Below are 22,509 nucleotides of genomic sequence, written 5' to 3'. Positions count from 1 at the left end.
TGACGAGGACAAAATGGCTGTCCTCATGACAAGTATGGAAGGGATTTCTTGCTTTGAGAATGCCCTTGAAGTACTTCGCATTGCATCGACTACATTCAAAGATATGGTGTCTCTTCTTTTTGAAAAGGATCGCTGCAACAAAGAATCTCCATTCTACTCATCGGATACTACACAGGCTCTTGCCTCCACTAGCAAATGGAGACCTAGGCCATTGACTCCACCAACACGAGGAAAGACATTCAAGCTGTTCAGTGCAGTTATTGCAACAAGCTCGGTCATACTGAGGATAGGTGCTACCAGAAGCTTGCTCAACAACAATCGAAGCATCATGCCAGTTGGGTGGCATCCACCACTAGTGATGATGCAGACAAAGATGACCATCGGACACAGGATCATGCTCTTACTGTTTGTCTCCAACATCTAGAGGATGATGGAGATCATGATTTTGCTTTCTAAGCATGATATATCTTGGTACTCTGCCCTAGGGGTGTTTCCCAAAAATAAATGCAATAAATCATGTGTGTGTAGTCAATAAAGGTACTCTGCCTTGGACAATCCTCCTAAAATGATGTATTTCTTTTCTATTTTTGGTGTGTGGCTCTATGTTCCTCATTAGTCTTTGGAGCCAGGAGGGGATGTACTGTGGGAGCCATGTGTTTTTGGCTTTGATAGGTTTATTTGTTGGTGCATTGGTCTCCTAGACCTTTGAGTTGATCATGCATCCATGCATGACGAGCCTCTGAGCCATGCTAGATGAGATATCTATGATATGCTCACTAGCCTCTCAGCCATGCTCACTTGCCTCTGAGATTGTGTGGGAGCCATGTCTAGTTCTAGACCGGCATGCACAGTTTTGATGACTGTCATGTTCTGTTCTTGATTCCATTCCAGTAGTCCCTCACCTTTCCTCCATGGAGGGGTGTTAGGAAATGGAGTCGATTTGAGTGACTTTTAGTGAGTTTCTATTGAGTTCTAGAGTAGTACTACACTACTTTATATCCTAGAGTACCACGTGTCACTATGGGACTTATCCCATATACATTTGACACTTAGAGTGGTGTGTGCCTATCCTCCTATAAAGGCATTGTACTTTCTCATGTCAAATCAATCAAGCTTCAAGCCTTTCTTGATCATGTAAGTACTTTGCTTGGTTGTACATTTCTTTCTAGCATTCTTTAATTTCCCTTATGTTTGCCTCGGATAAAAAACTGTCATAAACATAGTCTGTCTAACACAGAGACTCGTAACTTTTTGGGTTTGTATCAGACACAAGATATAATCACACAATGCAATGCGCCTTAAAGAGAGCTTCACGCTGATATAACTTTTGTCAAAATCGGACCATTGAGCAAAACACTGACAGGGGGTCAAACTGTCATGAAAAACACCTACTCCTTCTCTACTGATGCCGAGTTGGGAGAATACTCCCTCCATGCTTAGAATTCATCAACGATCCAAGTCCCATATAGGTCGTCTAGGAGGGAAGGAAGAGCTCCCTTCGTGGCTCAGGAAATAGATAAACCATGCGCGCACAATGAGCGGCCGAGTAAGAAGCACTTTGAAGACTTTGAAAGGAAGAAAAGAACAATGGAAGGGAGGGAGGTAATTTGAAGTGACCTTCATTTCCAATAGAGTGAGACTCTACTCAAATGCAACTCCATATGCTATACACGAAAGGGAGAAAAAGAGGTTTTATACATACAAGAGGGAGTGGGAGCTCCAAGACTACTCATAGAAAGAGAATAAACTAGAGATATATGAACTCAAGAGTCTACATAAGAGGATATCTACAAGAGAGAGAAAGAAAGAAAGAAAAGAAAGTTTATTAAAGTCTTTGGGAGACCGTGAATGTCTATGAGACTAAAGATAACTGATACAATGAGCATAACGGTGGCGGTCTCAAAACGGGCCAGCCAACCGTTTCTACAAAAAAGAGGTTATGAAGGACGGTGTGTCTAGTCCTGATACAAAAAATATGTGTCTACCTCCAGATGATTAAAAAAAGAAGAAGGGGGCACCAAAATGGGGCAGAGGGGGGAGATACAATATATATGTGCAGGTTGTGATCGTCAGAGACCAATCATAGAGGGGCCGTCAGATGGGAGGCCAGAAAAAACCCTGCGATAGATGATTGGCCTCTGACGTCATGCGGCCTAGTCGAGCTCGGTCGTCGGGGGCGGCGGGTGGCCCTGTGGATGAGGACAACGGTAACCCCGGTGGGGTGGGCAGAGAGCAGAGACGAGATGTCATGGACCCGGATGTGTGAGTCTGTCCGCTGGCGCAGCTGTCGTGGCTCTGGCTCTCGCTCATGTCCGCGTCGTCGGCTAGACTGAGGAGAGGTATCCTGTGACTGGAAGAAATCAGTGATGGGCCGCTGGGTGTCCTCACGCTGTGTGTGCTGCTCGTGTCGCTGTGCTCGGAGAGAGGTATCTCGGTGGCGAGTCATCTCATGTAAGAAAGCGGCTAGGCATCGCTGATTCGGGAACTGCAGCATGTGTGGGAGGGGGCCGAATCCGTCACGGAAGAGGCAGTGGTACCGGCCTCGAATGGCATAATAGATAGGACATCTGAAAGCAAAGTGCTCCTCCGACTCGATCTTCTGCAAGTCGCAAAGTGGGCAAAGGCGGCCCTCTCGTGGGATACCCTCTGCGCGTCCGCTCTCGATCCGTAATCGGTGTGACGAAACCCTACACTGACCGGGGGAGATCCGGAGCGCATGTGGTAGATGAAGCTGTGTGTAACCCGGAGGTGTGATGAAGCCCTCCTATGAGATCTGGAGGCAGTGTCGGCTGTAGAAGTCGAGCTTCATCGGAGTGAAGAAACCATGTCCGCCAGGTGTGGAGCTGGAGCAGATCCGCTCGAATGAGCCGGTTGACCTCCTGGTCAGTGGGGGAGAGGGGAGATGGTGGAGCGTCGAGGCTGTACTAAAAAGGAGGCAACCGGTCTAAGTCGAGGCCCAGTCGGGTGAACCAACTAGAAAGACGACTATACCAGCATCGCTGGTCCCCATCAACGGATAAGGCCATAGAGGAGGATAGGGCTAGCCAAGGTAGGCAGAGGCGACCGTCGGTGGAGGAGCTGAAATCCCTGACTCTGTGGAGATAGGTGATAGCCTGGAAAGCCGCATCAAGCTGTAGAGGTGAGGCGCCGAACTCTGCTAGAATGATCTGGTGTGGTACCGATGGTTTGCTGCGGATCATCCGAGCAAACATCAGTATCTGTAGGCGCTCGACTCGAGCCCACTCTGTGTCTGAAAGGTTGGCTCCCCACCACGGGCTACCGTACATGCCTGCTGGGCGGACCAAAGAATCAAAAAGGAGAGACTTGGTCCACGGGTCCTGGAAGTGGGAGTGGTAGCACTGTCGCTCCAGCCTGGCAAGAGCGGCGTAGCCCCGGCTGATCCTGGCCTGCATGGCCGGGCGCATCGTGAAGATCGGGCCTGAGAAGACAACGCCCAAGTATGTGTAAGAGTCAACTATCTCAACAGGGTCGCAGGAACTGCTCTCGGTGCATAGCGGGTCTGGAAGTGTTGAAGATCATCACCTTGGTTTTCCCAAGGTTGACCTTCAAGTCATGTGTATCACAAAAGATCTGAAGTCCATCCAGGTGTCGCTGAAGACCAGTAGCAGAAGAGGATAGTAGTACTACATCGTCTGCGTATAGGAGAATCTGGATGACAGCCTCCGCAAGAGAGCAACCTGCACCTTCGAGTGTCTTGATGGTGGTCTCGAACTCGTCGATGTAGAGGCCAAATAGAGTCAGTGACAAGGGACATCCTTGTTTGACTCCGATAGTGCTCGTGATCTCTGGGGTCCAGCTGCAATCTTGACCTGGCCCGTCACCTGCTCATAGAGAGCTACTACTACCCAGATAACCACCGAGTCGTAGCCTAACTCCTGCATGCGTCTGACGAGTCGGGCGCGGGGAACGGTGTCGAATGCCTTGCGTACAAAGCAACAATATACTCTCTGTCTCCTGTGTCTGGCCTCCTCAATGATCTCTCTAAGTGTAAAAATGTGATCGTAAGTCGAGTGATCCGCCCTGAAGTCGGCCTGTCCGGATGCCCTGAGCCCCTGTACCTCTGCGCGAGCACTGACCTCGCCATCTAACACAGATGCATAGATCTTGGACATGACATGTCCAATCTTAATGGTCCTGTAATTCCCTCAATCCATGGGATCTCCTGCTTTGTGGATGGGTGTGATAGTGTTCAGGGTCCAGACTCTGGGGAACTCGTGGCAGACAGCTTCATTGAACAGCGTTGCCAGGATGGGGGCTTGAGGAGACTAGAGCTACAACAGCATGAGGCTCAATGGTGGAAGAGATGTTGAACAAGGGAGAGGAGGGCTCTTTTTATAGAGATTTTGTTGCCTTCCTTCACCCAATTATAATTGCTGCCTGTAGATTCCTTTCCCCATCAATCACATAAGTCCGTATGTCACCATCCATTTCCTTTTTGGCTACTCTTGCCATGTGTCCCATCAAAAGATGCTCAAGACTCTTAAAATATTTAGAAAGTCAAGTGTCTCCCCACATGGAGCCCATAGGGACCCTCTCTTTTCCATATATCCACATCCTCCTTATTCCACATAGGAATTCTAGAAGGATTTCTCTTGACTCCACATTCTTCCACACTCCTCCACATCCCTTCAACACACTTGGCATGTAATCTCTCTTATATTATTGGAACACATGGACATGAGACCCACCTCTTTATATGGCTCACTCTTCTTATTTTCTAAAAACCCCATAATATCCCATACACAAATAAATCTCACCCCATACCAAGGTATTTATGATTCATACACATGGCATTTACAATGATCCATTCCATTCATCCTCTCAATCCATACAATATATTAGAGCGGCTCTCACTTGATACTCAAATTCAAACATAGAGAAAAATAATCATCACAACACCCTTCCAAATCCAAGTGAAAACAATATCAACCCCGCAATCGGGAGTACCCTCATCACCGATCCAAAAGCCATTGGACTTATCAATTGATATGTGCACCAGTTGTAGTACAAATTAAATCCAAGACTTCTCTGAAAGAATTGAGTCTCTATGGAGTGGCATCAAAAACAGCCATATCATCGGCCAACTCACTGCCCATGAGCTCCTCCTTCCATCTCAGGGGAAGGCTTAGCCCCAAAATATCAACTTGAGGTCTAAGAAAGATACCCATAGCTTCAGCCACAAACAAAAAAAGGAAAGGAGCAAGAGGCCAACGCACTGATCTAGAATCTGAAACCTCTCTCTTGTAACCCCTCCTATGAGCACCTAGCTGTGGGTTGATCTACACAAAGAGGAAACCCCTCTAATCCAAGCATCTGTAAATCCAAAATAAAGAAGGGTGCCCTCTAGAAAATCCCAATCTACTATCATCTGGCTTTTTCCAAAGTAGAATGGCTATTCTCTAGCCACTCCGATAGCCCAATTAGAAGCTTCCCAAAAAGAGAAGATATAATAAAAAATGCTTCTGCCACGCATGTGTCATGAATCAAATCTGGAAGAATGGGATGCAAACACAAACTGATTGCTTTTTTTTTTTCATGAAAAAGACTTCTATTAAGTAAGAACAAAAACCCGCGAGAGCAAGCTCAAAGCGGAATACATCATGAAATCATGAGGATAATAAAAAACCCCCTCAGAGTGAGGTGGAAAGAAACCAAGGCTGAGGCTGAAAGTGCCATCTCAACCCTGTAGTAGATTCAGAGAAGAAAGGAGAATCCTTCCATTCCCTGAAGAAAGAAGCCCTCCTAGCTGAGGCTGCACGGGAGTCCCCCTGCATACCCGTCCATACGGCCATCAGAGTGTGTACGATGTCTATCCAGATACTAGCCAATGTGTGCGAGGGATGAACCTGAGTACTCTCCATAGCCTCTGTGCATCTGGATCTCCAGATATGCCAGGCTGCTATGCTCGCTATAATCTCCCAAGAAGTATCCACAGAGGCATGTACAGCTGTAAAAGGACGGTGTGTAACCACATCCAACGAGCAGAGCTCAACCCGATGATGTCGAACCGAAATGGCCCGGGAGGAGTCAAGTCCCTCATAGAAAACCTGAGGTCCTGTAAGAGAAAGCCAAGCCACCGAGCCCCAAGTCATAAAGAGTGGGGAATGGGCAAAGTGACTGAAGATCCTGACTATCCCCATCCAAATCAATCTCGCCTGTCTGCAATCCCATAAGCAATGCTGAATAGACTCCGAAGCAGAAAGGCAACGAGGGCAAGTAGGGTCGGCTCCGAATCTGGACCTCCAAAGGTTCACTGCAATCCCTCCATGAATAGAAAGCCAAAAGAAGATAGTGATCTTTCTATTCGTGTGGGATTTCCAGAGCCTCCTCCAGAAGTACCTCTGCTGATCCGCAGTAATACCAAAAGTCTCCCAATGAGGAACTCTGGAGGGTCTCCAACCTCTACTACTGAGCTGAAATCTCCTGGCATTACTGACCGTGTAACGAAAGAAGGGGATGGTCTTCTCTCGATGCCCCGCATCAATCCACTCCCACTCTCCGGGGTCCCACTGTAAATACCTGATGGGAACTCCTCCATAGAGCCAAAGTCTCCAAGACCCGGTGGAGAGTAACTGGGGGTCAGGGTCTAAGAACCACTCTGAATCTGATCCCTGCATCAAAAGGCCTACGACCCTGATAAGCTGAAAAGCAGACTCAAGCAATATATCATCTGTAGATCTGAGCAATCTGCCACCATCCTGGACACTGAAAACCAAAGCATCCTCCTGTGCACCTCGGAAGGCTAAGACCTGAAGTGGAACCCCGCCTCTCGAGAAAGTACCTGCCCAAGTGGAGGTAGTGAGAGGCATATCATCTGTGTCTATCCAAGCCTCTGGAAGGGCTGACTCAATCTGCAAGATCCTCCCTGCACTCCCTCTGAGATGTCCTGTCAACCCTGACTTGGTTTCCTCTGGAAGCCTACGGAAGGCTTTCCAAGATCTCAAAGAAGAAGCAGGTCCCCTCTCCCACCTGGCCCACTGCATGTAGAGTGAGGCACCCAGTGGTCTGCCACGATCATCTAAAATACTGTCGTTCCACATGATGGGCTGCCTATCAATCTCTTCCCGGGAGGAAGGAGGAATCCTCCGAAGAGAGCTTCTGAAACTAGCCCAAGCTTTCAGAATGGCAACCATGAGAGGGGATGAAGGTGATCTGAGGTGTGCTGAGGTGAAAATCCATCTAACACTGCTCATCCAGTCTCCTCCTGAGGAAGGTGTGCACCTCTGTATGCTGCTGATAAGAAAGTCCTTCCACGGTTCCTGTCCTGGCATAAGTCCTCGCACCACTATCTTGCAAAGTAAGGCTCTGCACTGTAAATCTGGATCAATAATATTGAGACCCCCATCCTGTGTAGGGAGGATGAGGGTCTCCCAAGCCACTCTGGCTAAGGCATCTGCTGTGCCATCAAGCCCACTCCAGAGAAAGTTCCTGATCGGTCTTCTGAGCTGAATGATGCAGTCCCTAGAACGGCACCAACATGAACAAATAAACCAGGCCGTGGCCAAGAGGACCTGGTTGACCACCACAACTCTAGAGGCAAGATCCAGCTTGGCTGAGCTCCAAAAGAGAAGCTTCCTTCTGATGCTCTCCAACACGGGAGCAAACTGCTGCGTGGTAGAAATACCCAAGCCGACCTGGCAGCCCAAATACCTGATAGGCACACCCCTCTGAACCCAAGTGAACCCTATGTCAAGTCCCCAAACTGGAGTGTCCTCATCACTGATCCAAAAGCCATTGGATTTATGCCAATTTATCTGCGCCCCTGCCGCCAAGCAAAATAAATCCAATGCTGTCCTGAAAGAAGTCAATGTCTGTGGAGAGGCATCCAAATAAATCGCTGTGTCATCAGCCAGCTCACTGTCAAGCAGCTCCTCTTCTCTTCTGATAGGAAGTCTCAGCCCAAAGATGTCAGCTTGAGATCTAACATAGATGCTCATAGCTTCGGCCACGAATAAAAAAAGAAAAGGAGCAAGGGGGCATCCCTGACGGACTGATCTCGAAATCTGAAATCTCTCACCCCTTACCCCACCAATAAGTACCTGGCTATGGGCTGATCTGTACAAAGAGGAAACACCTCTGATCCAAACATCAGTGAATCCAAAGCGTAGTAGGGTGCCCTCCAAAAAACTCCAATCTACTCTGTCATAAGCTTTTTCAAAATCCAACAGTAGAATGGCAAGATTCTGGCCACTCTGCACGGCCCACTCTGAAGCTTCCCAGAAAGAAAAAATGTTATCAAAAATACTTCTGCCATGCACAAATCCCGTCTGAGTGTCGTGGATAAGATCAGGGAGAAGTGGCTGCAATCGGAGGCTGATAGCCTTGGCCAGAATCTTGTAACAAGTCCCCAGAACTGTGATAGGCCTCCACTGGGACAATAAATTTCTGCTACCTCCTTTTGGGATAAGGTGGATGAGGCCCTCTGTAAGCGATTCAGGCATCTCGCCAGAGTCCCAAATGGCCTGCATGGCTGAAGTAATATAGTCTCCAATCATATCCCAAAATGCAATGAAAAAAGATGGAGTGAGGCCATCTAAACCTGGGCACTTGCCCTTGTGAAGGGCTGAAAGTGCAGTCCTGAACTCTGTGTTGGTGAAAGGTGCGTCAAGTAGAACATGCATATCCGGATTCACCAACACTGGGATACTCTGCCAAATAGCCTGTCTAGCATCCTCTATATCGTGTGTCTCAGGATCAGCAGTAAGGAGGGTGGCATAGAAATCTGAAACTATGCGTAAGACGTCATCTGGCTCTGTCTGTAAAACCCCATGTGGGTCAATAAGCTGAGATACACTCTCTCTACTATGTCTAGGGCCAAGAGTAGAGAAGAAGTGTTTATTGACTCTACCACCCATCTGAATCTAGAAGGACTCCCGTGCATGAAAGGCATACTCTGCTCTCTGATCAAGCAATAACTGCAAGTGAGCCCTCGCTGCAGCAAGGCGCTCCTGAATCCAAGCATCTGAAGGCCGTTTCTGCTCTTCCCTCTGCAAAGCTGCTAACTGCTGGCGAACACCAATCTCACGTCTGAGAATATCTCGTCTCCTGGTAGAAGCAACTGAGCAGTAAAAGTCGCTAATACCAGAGAGGGCAGCGGCTAAATGTGAAGGATGTGGCTGCCCTCCCTGGACATGAGCAAACCATACCCGTAGGGCTGCCTCTGTAAGGTCCTCCTCTATGTAAAAGGCATCTGGGATCCTGATGCTGGCAGATCGGCCTCTCAAGTGAGGCTCTGAGATAGCCAGAACAACAGGGAAATGGTCTGAGGTGGAAACCCCCGCAGCAATGCATACCGATCCCCCTCTGTCTAGTGCCCAGTCATCTACATAAAATCTGTCAATGCGTGCATGAATAGGCATCTGTTGCCTCCTGTTCGACCAAGAGAACAGGAGGGACTGTGGCTGAATAAGAAAGGCATCATCACACCAAGTATCTCTGCCACAGAAATGGAAAAGGAAGGCATCCCAAGCTCCTCTCTCCAAAGAGTGAAGTCCGCCTTCTCTACCCCCTTTTTTGTCTGAAGGTAACTCGACCATGTTAAAGTCACCTCCAATCACCCAAGAATCCACAATGGGGGCCCAGGAGAGCAAAGTCTTCCACATAAGGACACGTTCCCCTCTAATGTTGGAGGCATATAGGTTGAGAAAGCCAACCTTACGCCCTCCAATCAAGAGAATAATCCACTGAGCTCTAGAGGGGATAATGACTCCGTGCCCAACAACTAAGGGGAGAACCGACTGCGAAACTGAAATAGAAGTGCCTCCCCTAGTGCCCAATGCAGGCGACCAAAAAGTATGTCCTGAAAGCAACTTGCCTGACTTGGCACAATCTCTATAATCCAGCTTGTGCTCTTGAATAAATAATATATCAATGGGACCCCCAGTAACACCTGGATGAAGCTGATCCCGGATCAGCTGTCTGCGGCGGCGATGTGGGACGCCACCTAGGCCCTGTATGTTCCAACTGATAATCCTCATCGACGGGAGGATGTAGAGTGGAACACCTTACCCGACCTAGTGGCGGAAACAAACCCCTCAACAGGGGAAGACCTCCTGGATGGAGGGAAGGAACCCAGTGGAGGAAAGTCAATAGGGGAAAGAATCCTGGCACCTGAAGAAGAAGCCCTGTCAATAGGAAATCCAACCACTGGCTCCCCAAAAGTAGCGGGCACAAACTCCTCCTCTGGGAAATCTGAACTCTCTGCCAAGGCTGAAAACGAGTTCCTGTGGAGCAATCCAGACACCGGAGTACGAAGGATCCCTTGTGAGGGAAGAGGATCAACAGTGTAAGCTATCCCCTTCCCCCTGTCCAAGGGAGGGAGTGAGGAAGGCTCTCTACCCGGTGTCTGCCCAGCCGTGGAAATCTCTCCGTCCTCAAGAGGAACATCTGGCAGTGATGGATCTAAGGAAGAAGCTGCAACTGCGGAGGAGGTCGAAGCTTCAGCGTCTCGGACTGTGCAAGGTGAGACAGGAAGGACAGCTCGAGGTGAAGCAGAGTCTACTAAGGTACCCTCGTGAACTGAAGGAGGGACTTGCACACGTACTGGAACCCACTGTAAAGCGTCGCGTGTGCCTGAGGGAGGTGGGGGTCGAGGAGCAGGACCTGTACCACCCACCTGATGAGGCCGAGGAATAGGTACTGGACCTGTACCACCACTTGACTGAGCAGGACCGCCACGTGAAGAATGAGGAACAGGAGCTGAACCTGTACCACCCCTCTGTCGAGGTCGAGGGGCAAGTGCCGGGTCTAATCTCCCCCCCTGTCCCCCCGGTCGATGCCCTGAGGCAATAGCTGTACCAGAGGTCTTCTTAGGCCTTTTCTTCTTCCTGGGACAATCCCTGGCAAAGTGTCCCGAGGTCCTGCAAATCCTGCACTGGTCCTGCCTGCCTGAAATCTCCACTCTCTGGCGAAAAAAGGAACCATCCGGGCGCTGTATCATGACGTGGTCCATCTCGAGGTTAGGATCCTTGCAAAGGACCCTAACTCTAGGAACCCCATCAGCCTTGGTTGCCGGTTGCCATTACTGTCGATGGTAAACCTGGGGAAGCCCGGGGAACCTGATGAAGAGCGAGAAGAATTTCTTATCTGCCTCAACTGGGTCGAAACCAAGGTGAAAGGCTTCAAAGAAGATCTTCCTGTGTCCCAGGTGTAAAAGCTCGGCCTTGAGCACAGTGCTCGCAGCCTCTGGAGTGTCAAAAACAACCTGGAAGAAACCTCGTCCCAGAAGGCGAACATCTACCAATCGAGGAGCGAGGTCTGGGGGGAGAGCCGCAAGCATCCAGTCTCTGGCTTGGGATCTGGAAGGGTGAGACCCGAAGATGCGTGCTAACAAAGTGGTAGAGCACTCAATCTCTACATCCTTCCTGAGCTGCTGCAACTCGTCTTTAGAGAAAGTGATAGTTTTCGCGGCCGGTGGAGATGGAGTAGGATTGGCTGACGGGGAATCCATCGCCAATCAAGGTGAGGAGGCCGACTCGAACAGAAAAAAAGGCTCCTTCCGTTCCAAAAAAACTGCGAGGGGCAAGGGAGGGGAAAGGAGGCTAGGAGGAAGCAGGGGGGAAGGGGAGGGAAGGAGGAGAGGGGCTAAGGCTGAGAGGGGAGAGGGGCAAGGAGGGAGGGGAAGGGAGAGGAGAAGAAAGGGAGGAGTGAGAGGAAGAGAGGGGGCGGGAGAGCAAGCAGGGAGGGGGCGGGACTTCAGGGGAGGGGGCGGGACAGCAAGGGGGAGGGGACGGAGGCAGGGAGAGGGAGCGGAGCAGTAGGGGGGAAGGGGCGGAGGCAGGGGGAGAGGGGGAGCAGCAGGGGGGAGGGGGCGGAGGCAGGGAGAGGGGGAGGAGCAGCAGGGGGGAGGGGACGGAGGCAGGGAGAGGGGGCGGGACAGCAGGGGGCAGGGGGGAGCAGCAGGGGGGAGGGGCGGAGGCAGGGAGAGGGGGCGGAGCAGCAGGGGGGAGGGGACGGAGGCAGGGAGAGGGGGCGGGACAGCAAGGGGGAGGGGGCGGAAGCAGGGAACAGAGGGAGGGAGCGAGGGACAGGCAGGGGGAGGGGGCGGAGCAGCAGGGGGGGAGGGGGGGAAGCAGCAGGGAGGGGCTAGGGACAGGCTGAGGGGGGAGAGAGACGGGCTGAGGGAGGGGGAGCAGCAGGGGAATGGGGAGGAGCCAAGATTGCTTTAGCCAAGATTTTGCAAAAAGTTCCCAAAAGAGTGATTGGCCTTCATTGTGACACCAAATTTCTGCAACTCCCCTTTGGAAAAAGATGAATGAGACCCAAGTATCAAGCCGGAGTCCCAAATGCCTTGCAAGGCTTAGGTAACATGGTCCCCAATCTTACCCCAAAAGAAATTAAAAAGAAGGATCTAAGTCCACCTGAGCCCAGGCACTTGCACTTATGAAGGGCAAGAAGTGCAGTCCTAAACTGAGTATTTGTGAACACTCGCATATTTGGTATCGTGCCCATCTGACACTAGCACATTTCAATCTCTCCTCCATGGATGAATTGTGTGAATCTTTTCCAACCATGTCTAGAACAGTAAAATTGGCTCAAATAAATGTGAAATTTAATATGTAAAAAAATCGCTTTAAAAAAATGTAATCTTGGCTCAAATAATTGTGAAATTTAATATTAGTGTACACATTTTTAGTGAATTAATAATTATTTAATATTATGATATAATAATATTTATTTTGCACACACAATTCAATATAACTTCATAAAGATTTTGCAAACGAAATTCATCTCAACACCACATGTAGATTGAAGCATTGATTTCCATGTATCTAAGTAGTGTGGTTCAGTTTGCATGGCATGTCTCTTGTTAGCTAGACCAACGTCCATGGCATGTTGACAAAATCTATAGAACAAGCTTGCCCTTCTGTTTAAGTCTTACATAATCTTTTAGTGTTGATACTTACATAACAAAGGCATTTTCTCTTCAAGATTATGAAAGGTCCATTAGTTGGTTTCACCAATATAGGAATACACTGCCAAATAGCATACATGGCATCATCTCTGGCTTGTTAGGATCTACTGAAAGTAGGTAAGCATAAATATCAGTAGCTATGTGCAAGACATCATCAAGATCAGACTACAATACCCCATCTGAGTGAATAAGCTGCGAAACACTTTCTCTACTATGCCTTGGACCAAGAATAGAGAAGAGGTGTTTATTGATTCTTCCTCCCATCTGAGTCAAGAAGCGCTCCTGAATCCAAGCATCTATAGGCTCTTTCTGCTAGTCCCTCTAAAGGGCCACCGACTGCTGGCGAAGACCAACCTCTCGTCAAAGAATCTCTTGTCTCTTGGTGCTAGTAATCGAGTGATAAAACTCACTTATACTAGAAAGGGCTGTGGCCACATGTAAAGGAGAAGTCACTCTACCTTGCATATGAGAAACCCAAATCTGCAATGCTGCCTTTACGAGGTCCTCTGCATAAAAAGCATATGGAATCTTGATCCCCTCTCAAACGAGGCTTAAAGATCATCACCACCATCGGAAATTGATCTTAGGTGGAAACCCCGGGAGAAATGCATACTGATCTACCTCTATCCAATGCCTAATCATCAACATAAAACCTATCAATTCGTGCATGGATGAGCATCTACGGTCTTCTGTTCGACCACACAAACAAGAGTGAATGTGACTAGGTGTGAAAGGCATCATCAAACCAAGCATCTTTGCCACTGAATTATAAAGGGAAGGCATCCCAGGCTGCTCTCTAAAGAGAATGAATGCCCCCTTCTCTATCCCCTTTCTTATCTGAAGGCAACTCTACCATGTTGAAGTGACCTCCAATAACCCAAGAATTTGCAATGGGGGCCCAAGAGAGAAGTTTATTTATCAAATAAACATGGTCCCCTCTATTGTTGAGAGAAAACCAAACTTACGTCCCTCAATCAAAAGAATAATTGACTATGCCGTAGAGGGCGTGATAATACCATGTCCAATCACCAGGAAAGGGAAGAATCTGAGATTGAAATGCATGTACCTCCCCTAGTGCCCAAATCAAGTGAACAATAAGTGTGACTTGAAAACAACTTACATGATTTGGCATAATTCTCTAGTATCCAATTTGTGTTCTTGTATATAAAGAATATCAATAGGCTCCCCAGTAACACCTCGATGGAGCTGAGTATCAATTAGCTTGCCTACGGTGGCGATAAGGCACAACACCAAGGCCCTGCAGGGGACGAGCATTTTCCGAGCAAAATCTTCCGAGCGTCCGAGCGAAGGAAAAAAAAAGCTTCCAACTATGTAAAAATATGGCAAAAATGGATCGGAAGTAAACATAGTTTCACTTAGAAATATGCAAAGTATTGTAGCAATGCCTATTTTATACACGAATCTTTACGTGAATCTTTGGGAATGGTGAGAACAGAATGGGATGGCTTGTGAAGAAACCCACATGTAGAGTAGACTTCTCCATTAAAATTCCCTTATGATCATTCTTAACAACTTTTACTTAATAGGGGGTGACATTGAAAAACCTCTCTCAACCTATCTTCATGAAAGGGCTTATCCAAAGAAAACTCATTGAAGCAAGCCATCAAGGTAGTTTCGCTAGCGAAACCCCTTTGAAGTAGTCTTCCAAGGTAGTTTCGGCGAAACTACCTGGATGTAGACAGTGCTAGTTTTCTTTCTCACAAGATTTAAAACCAAACAAAGCATAGTTTCCTTTCTCACTCCTTTTAGTTCATGCTGCAAATCAGCAAAATAAAAGATTTGATAGAATTTTGGAGAGTTACACGAAGAGTAGTCAAATGTTTCTTGCAAACAACTTGAATTTAATATCAGCATCTTCTATGAGATCAGCATACTCATGTCCTAAGCCTCTTATGTATGTAAGCACCATTTTACCAATCCCTCTTATGTCTGTCCTAACGTGGTGATTTTCAAATCCCCCTTGTCTGTATCAGCACCATTTTACATAAACAGAAATGAAACATACATTAATAGAAATGAAACATATACTAATAGAAGGAAAAGATGCATTAATAGAAATAAAACACATATTATCTTGAGGAGTTGAGCATGGGTGGACCAATGTAATGTCTGATTAAACCTGTCTGATTAAACCCTAGAATATTCTCTGCCCGTGCTTTGGCAATAATAATACATTTTCAATCCTAACTCAACCACAAGCCTCTATAAGGTTCCAACATGTGCTCATGATGTTTTCACTAGAAAAACTGCACACACCATCCAAAATGGTGCATCCGGAGGCTACTTTTTGCACTGTTCAGCCGGGTGCATATTGGCACCTCAATGGCCACTCACACGAGAAATAACTTGAAAATAAATAATAATTGTTTTCTTTAAGATCTCTATGAATACAAGGTTTTTGACATTATTTTGAAATAAACTTTCTACATAGAGTACAAATTAGCAAATTATCCATATCGGTAAATTTTGAGGCCAAGAAAACTTTGAGGTTCACCAAATTATGCAGTTTAATGGATTGGGTTTGTGTTTTGATAGCCATCCTGCTCTTTATACCTGGTTTTCTTTGTAGGTGATACTTCTCACATTTTCACAAATAATAACACATTCATTTGGCACGATTCCTCTAATTTGGTTGCCATATTATCTAGAGGTGTTTTTCCTATGAACTTGCAGCCGAAATATATATCTACTTCATATTATTATTTCACTTTTTTATGTCTTTGAAAAAATTTCCCAAATTGATATTTTCCTTCTTTCAAGACACTTTACTATGGATGCTTGATCAAAAGGAGTTCTGTTTCCAAAGGAAAATAAAGAGAACTTCACAAATGATATTTACCTGATACATGAGATCTCCCAAAGCTTCAAGTTGTTCATCACTAGGTGCAGCACTCAAAAGTAAAGCGAACATCTATGGAAAAACACATATCAAAGTTGAAGATGAAGCAAAATTTTTTTGATTTAGATGTGTACAATTGATCTATTAGAAAAAAGGTGTATTTCTATCTCGTTACTTTTCTTCTGTTTTTATAAAACCAACAAACCTTTCTATTTGTCTACTTGTTCCTCTTCTTTTTGCATTAATTTTAAGGGGAACAAAAAGAAGGTGTCCAAAAGAGAGGAGATTTTGCAGCAGGAAATTATAAATTTGCAATCCAATAATTAGATGAGTTACAATAGGTTCCTCTTGCTCCCTTGAGCTCCCCTACCCCCTATTCCTTCCCATCCCTTCCTATCCCGCCACTCATCCCCTCTCCGCCCATATCCCTCCATCACACCACCCTCACCACCTCAAGTCCTCTCAGCCCCTCCGTTAGCAGCTCCCTCCCCCCCCTTTTCGGCCTCCATTTCCACAGCCTTCTGATGGAACAGCAAGGAAGGATCAGCAATGAAGAGAATAGAGTAGTTTATTCAAGAGTGGAGAGGCCCTTATAAGGGCAACTGATACAATGCAGTGTCCCAAAGGAGAGCACCTCGAGATCCACAAATCTCCACTGATCTCTCAATCAAGCCCATGAATCTCTCAATTACACCTAATAAAACCTTCTACAACCTAACCTGGTCACACTAACCAACACACAACCTGATACAAACCTTGTACCCCTTGGTACACCCCATTACATCAATTTGTCCTTCATACCCCCCCACAAATTGATGACCTCAACCTTAGCAGTAGTCCATGGGAAACTTCATGGCTTGCCCACCTCTAGTGACAATACTCATGATCCCAACCTGGCACTCACTATAGTTGCATCAGCACTAGACTCATTTGGGCATCCTCAGCCCACAACAACAAACGCAGCAACCGAAGCGGTTTGACAGTGGACAGCACCGCGGCCCAAAAGAAAGGGGCCCACCCAAAGCCCATGCCACTCACCACATCCTCGACCTCTATTGTTACCACCACTATTTCACCACCATCATCCGCCTCATCATCTATGCCACCTCTCTCCTCCCCCTCTCCTGCATCATCATCACAGGTCTCCTCTCCGGTAGCCTCACCACTGGCCCCACCGGCCATGGCTCCACAGTACTTTCCCCTCGTATCACCTCTATCTCTCAGTCAACCACCCTTCATCACCTCGTCCGGCCTTGCTACTCCTACATACCACTCCCTCGCCCAGATCATGCTATCCCCACCCCCAGTACAACCTTAGGAGCCCACCTTCATTCCAACCCCTCTTGAGATCCGATTCCCACCTGGACCAGGACATCTTAGGCCCCCACCACATGCTTGGGACTCCCTATCGGCTGAGATACATAGCATCCGGGCCTGTCAGGCAGAGCTGACACATTACACCCAAGGGTAGGCCTGATACACCCAAGAGCAGGTCTCCATTATACACGAGCAGGGCACCCTTATCCAGGGACTCAGACACGACATCACACAACTTTGAGAGGAGCTCGGGACCCTCAGAGCAGCGCTTGGAGGGACCCCAGTCACAGAGATGGAGGCACAAATAGCCACAATACAGATGGCTATAGCAGAGATGACTAGATGGGTGGACGTGGCGAAATGGGAGCCTGCAAAGGCAACCGTTTCAGCCGCCATACAGGAGCAGCAACAGAGGGCTTCGAAGGCCCTCAACATCCGGATACGAGGGATCACGCGAGACAACACCAGCACCACTACGACGCCATGGAGGAGGTGATCACCTTTGTGACCACCACCATGGGGGTCCACGACCATGGCATAGAGGGAGCATGGCGTGTTGGGAGAGATCCCAACCGAGAGCAGTCCCTAGTCATTCGCTTTAGAGATTCACATGCTTGACTAGCGACACTCCGATGCCGAGCCGCTCTACGAGAGCATCCCACCCTGTCCATGGACGAGGATTTGACACCACTACAGATTGAGGAGCGACGAGTTCTTCTGCAGCAGCGGGATGTTGCCCGCAAGGAGGGGAAATGGGCGGTGGTCCCCGAGATGGTAGGTCATTGACCGACACCCGTCGGGCTCCCACCCGTACCCCCTAGGGAAACGGGGCCTATGAGACTTAGGTTTTCGAGACCCTAGCCTGCACCATTTGGAACTGTAATGGTACCTTACGGTCAGACCCAGGGAACTTCTCGAAGTCTTATACAGGACGAGACATAGTCTTTTACACAGAGACACACCAGAGCCTAGAGCGTCCACTACCGATAGTCAGTGGCTACACATGGGAGTCAGAAGCCTTTAGGGATGAGACGAGGGATACAGGAGGAGTCCGAGGATCTCAGGCGGGGTCGCAGTATTATACAGGTCTTCCCTCGCTGGAGCCATCTCCATTGAGAGGAAGGACGCACACTCCCAATTCATGTGGATCCGGATCCGCCGACTCTATCATGCTACCGACATGGACCTAGACGGAGCAGGTATGACCAAGACCTCATTGGACTGACACGAGCCTATTTCACCATATGGACATGCACTCCTTGATTTGGGCAAGATGCATGATCTCATCATCTACAACGGGCTTGACCTCTGGCCCTCCTCAGGTGGTTTTACTTGCTTCCCACATGGGGGGGGGACATTAGTGTAGTAGATTACATCATGGGATCCCCTACCTTCTTCATGTATCACCGACTTAACCGTAGCACCACTCCCTCCAGGAGTTGATCACACATACCTATTCTTCACTATCGCCACCCCATGCTTAGCCACACCACACACACCACATAGGAAGCACGACACCTACCACGACATACACTTTGATCACAGCCTCTCACCGGCCTACTCTGGACGCCTAAACAGATTCCTAACCTACATCGATCACATACCACTCATAGAGGACTGTGCTGCCCTGATTAGTCACACACTCCACGAGGCTGCCCTCCAAATCTTTCCCCACACCACACGGTCCACTAGACCACCACCTCTTGGTTTTGTACCCTGCAACAATTGGTACGATACGGAGTGCAAGGCTTATCGCCGATAGCTCTGACTTGAAACCAGATGTCACCTCTCGAACACACCAGATGTCACCTTCGTCGAAATGAGGAGGAGCTGTTGCACATCTTGTACAGCAATAACTCTAAGGATTTTTTACGGAGATTCCTTGAGCGTGAGTCTCCATCACCCCTCACCGACACGAGAGTCTGGCACACGTATGCACACCATCTTTATGATGTCCCACACCAGCCCACTCCAGATCTCATACACACACCTCGCCCCACTACTTGCACGTTGTTCACCAGAGGGGGAGTCAAGGACGCGACATTGAAACTGCACAATGGCCGAGCTAAGGATCACGAGGGCTATGCACTGAGTTTATCGCATATGGGATCGACACGTTAGCCCCGATCCTAGCAAAGCTATTCAATGACGATGTTTGCTTTGGCCTCCCCCGCACTTGGACACTCAACACCATTACCCCCATCCACAAGGCAGGGGATCCCATGGACCTGAGTAACTACAGGATTATCATGATTGGACATGTGATGTCCAAGATCTATGCAGCTGTATTGGATGCGTTGGTCAGCCTGTTCGCAGAGATGAGAGGGCTCAGAGCAGAGGGTCAGGTTGGTTTCAGGTGAGACATGGGACTATGGATCACATACTCACACTCAGGAGTATCATTGAGGAGGCCAGATCACGGAAGGAGAGGGTATATTGCTGCTTTCTGGATTTCCGCAAAGCCTTTGACACAGTACCTTGAGCTTGTCTCATCACACGCCTACAGACACGGGGATTTGATCAAGAAATCATATGTAGATCCTCATGCTCTCATAGATGATCCGGGGGAAACCGTCTGTATTGCATCACATCATTCAGGCCGAGTTTGGTGCTTCTCCACTCCAGCTAGATGCAGCCTTTCAAACCATCACATATCTACACCGGGTTAGATCATATGGGGACTGCACATCAGGGAGACAGAGGTTGCCATGGTTGGCTCTCGATTCCTCCATGAGGTTGGCAGCACAAGGAGACGAGCGATGTTGGTATGCACGGAATCATAGATGGTTTGTGAGACTAGGGTTTCACATCGATAGGATACCTCCTTTTCAGTACAGTTTAGATGTCCCTCTGGTACTCCCACCCACCATCCCGATCGGGCCACAGACCAACTAGGTCATTCGAGAGAATCTCCTGCAGCTTGGCTGACACACCTTTAGGACTTGGTTGGAGCCGAGGGAGCTTCCAGTGAAGCTCAGTTTCTACAGAGATTACTGTCTTCGTATTTTGGAGGAGGGATTCATCACACCACCGGGGTACACTGAGCTTCATATGCCTCACTCACTACGGATCTCCATCGAACAGTTTCGAGTATCATCACACCGCCTCTGCATAGAGAGCGGCAGAGTAGAGGGGATTCCTAGGGAGCATTGCTTATGCATATTGTGCGACTGTCAGGAGGTCCGAGGTCGCTACCACTGCCTCTTCAGAGATGGGGCTCCGGGCTCCTTTTCAGATTCCTTGCCTACCCAGATCAGAGATGCCTCGCGGTCTTCATTCACGAGGGGGTCCGACACAGAGAGTACTTACTCAAGTGACGGGGCTTGGCCACATCATCAGACATCTCTCAGAGCAGGATCACAGAGTTCTTTCCATCGAGTGACATTGATTGTCCAGTCTCTAGCCACAGACGTGACAGAGACCCTGACCCGACGACCGCAGCATGACACACGAGACATCGAGGGGACACACAGATCACTTTGGGGGACCTCCCGTCATTGTTTAGACCCGGGATACGTCCCACGGGAGTCACGGTGGCTCTGGTCTTGCGTCGAGCCTCGTCCAAGAGACCAAGACGCACGGCACCCCTTGACAGGTGCCAGCATCCCATCACCGGCGGCTATGCACTAGCCAGGGTGACATGACATACGGAGGATTCCACTCCGCTCCAGTCCAGTCCTTTTCTTTTCATTGTTACATCCAGATGTATTTGATTTTGTATGATCAGACTTAGGATTCAGCACGGGTGATGATGCTCGTTTCAGTAGCTCCACCCTTACTGTGATTTGTATCAGGTTTTCTTTCAGTCTCAAAGACCCATCGGTCTTCCAAAGACTAATAAAATTTCTTTCTTTCTTTCTTTCTGGCACTCTTATGCACGCACAATATGTGCCATACCTTACCAACCATGACTTGACCTCACACAGTTACAACATTTCCCACCAATCCCCACTCTTGCAGATTGTTCACCACACCGGCGACATTAAACACGCAGCTTTGAAGCTCTATAATGGCTGAGCCAAAGATAACGAGGGACCATGTACTTACTACATTGCATATAGAATAAGAGCAATGGCCCCGATCTTGGCAAAGCTTTTCAACGAATTAGTTTGCACTAGTCCCCCCCCCCTCTCGACAACCCCCACTGAATAACACACTCACTCATATTCATAAGGAATGTCATGACAAGAGAAATGATTATTTAGTTGATTAATAGCCATTAGAACCTTATTATTGTTAGGCGCCAATTTCATGGTGCGGTTATATGTTTGTATTTATGATTGATCAAGCGGTATAAATAGTACCGCAAAACCATGTAACATTGGACAATGATTAGTAATAAAGATGTGCACACACGTAGGTCCTAGAGGCAATAGGAAAGGGAAGGGTACATGAGAGTGCATTGAATGGTAGGTGCATAGGTCATAGGATAAGGGTAGGTGTAAATGGAATGATGGAACTTGAGTGATCTCAAGGGACATTAATGAAAGGGTATCACCCTTCATTGTGAACCTCACACTGCTAGCATTCTCTCTACCACATTGCATTCATCCGCCTTCTCTCTTCCACCTTGCATGTAGGTCGAAATAGAAAGTACTGTCACGAGGGTTCTCTTTCCCATTGGAGGGCCAATTGGTTTTCAAATTCTGCATGCATTGCACACATTTGCATTCTCGAAAAGACTGTTCTTCACATTTGGTATCAGAGTAATGACAACAATCCACGACCAGGAACAGCAAGAGAAGGGGAAGAGTGCAGCAAGACAGAGGGCGGAACCGTGCGAAACAAAGTCACGGACTGGCAGTGCAGAAGAAGGGTGTTCGGGAGAGAGCTGTACTAGCAAGCACGTGGAAGGTCCGTACGGGAAGAGCGCGACAGCAACCCACGAAACTCCGTACCGACAGGCCACGTGAAAGAAGACCGCGTGACAGAAGGCGCGGATGTGCAAAGGCATACTACCAGACGGAAGGGGCGCAAGATCTGAAGGCTGAAATTTGCTGACCGCAAAGTCCGACGGAAGGCTAGCTGCAAATTGGGATGCAAGACTGCCTGCAGATTGTCCTCTTGTTTTTTTCGTTTGGAGCAAGGAGTTATTATGGGAACCCTACAATCTTTGAATTAGCCTCTGAGGTAAGGGCTATCTCTAATTTTTTGGGTCTTTGGACGGGGAACGGGGTGACCCCCCCCCCTCCCCCCGGCGTGTGAATGTACCCTTTAAATCCTTAAACGGTGAAGAAAAGAGACCCCCCATTCTCCCAAACGGAAAGTCGGATTGGATCAAGATTTAAGGGGGTGATCCACCCACCAAGTACCCCTATAACGGTATCTAGAGCTCCAATCCACTCAAAATAAGTAGCCCAAATGGAGTGTACCAGTTTACAGCAGAAATACAAGAAGA

At 48.2% G+C, this 22,509-nt stretch overlaps 1 protein-coding gene across 2 annotated transcripts in view; it reads right to left on the bottom strand.

The window, feature by feature from the left end:
• The window catches only part of LOC147894960 (L-arabinokinase-like), a 221,421-nt gene that overhangs the window by 40,732 nt on the left and 158,180 nt on the right, over positions 1-22,509 (bottom strand). For both annotated transcript variants that reach the window (XM_087383374.1, XM_087383375.1), the window contains one exon: positions 15,795-15,866. In XM_087383374.1, coding sequence (XP_087239500.1) covers positions 15,795-15,866 — 72 coding nt within the window. The remainder of the gene's footprint in view (positions 1-15,794; positions 15,867-22,509) is intronic.

This window comes from Dipteris shenzhenensis, chromosome 13 (genome assembly GCF_047967505.1).
Source record: "Dipteris shenzhenensis isolate YYH24624 ecotype China chromosome 13, Dip_SZ_1.0, whole genome shotgun sequence".
Lineage (NCBI taxonomy): Eukaryota > Viridiplantae > Streptophyta > Polypodiopsida > Gleicheniales > Dipteridaceae > Dipteris > Dipteris shenzhenensis.
The sequence above is the reverse complement of the archived record's forward strand: the minus strand, read 5'-3'. Positions and strand labels throughout refer to the sequence as shown.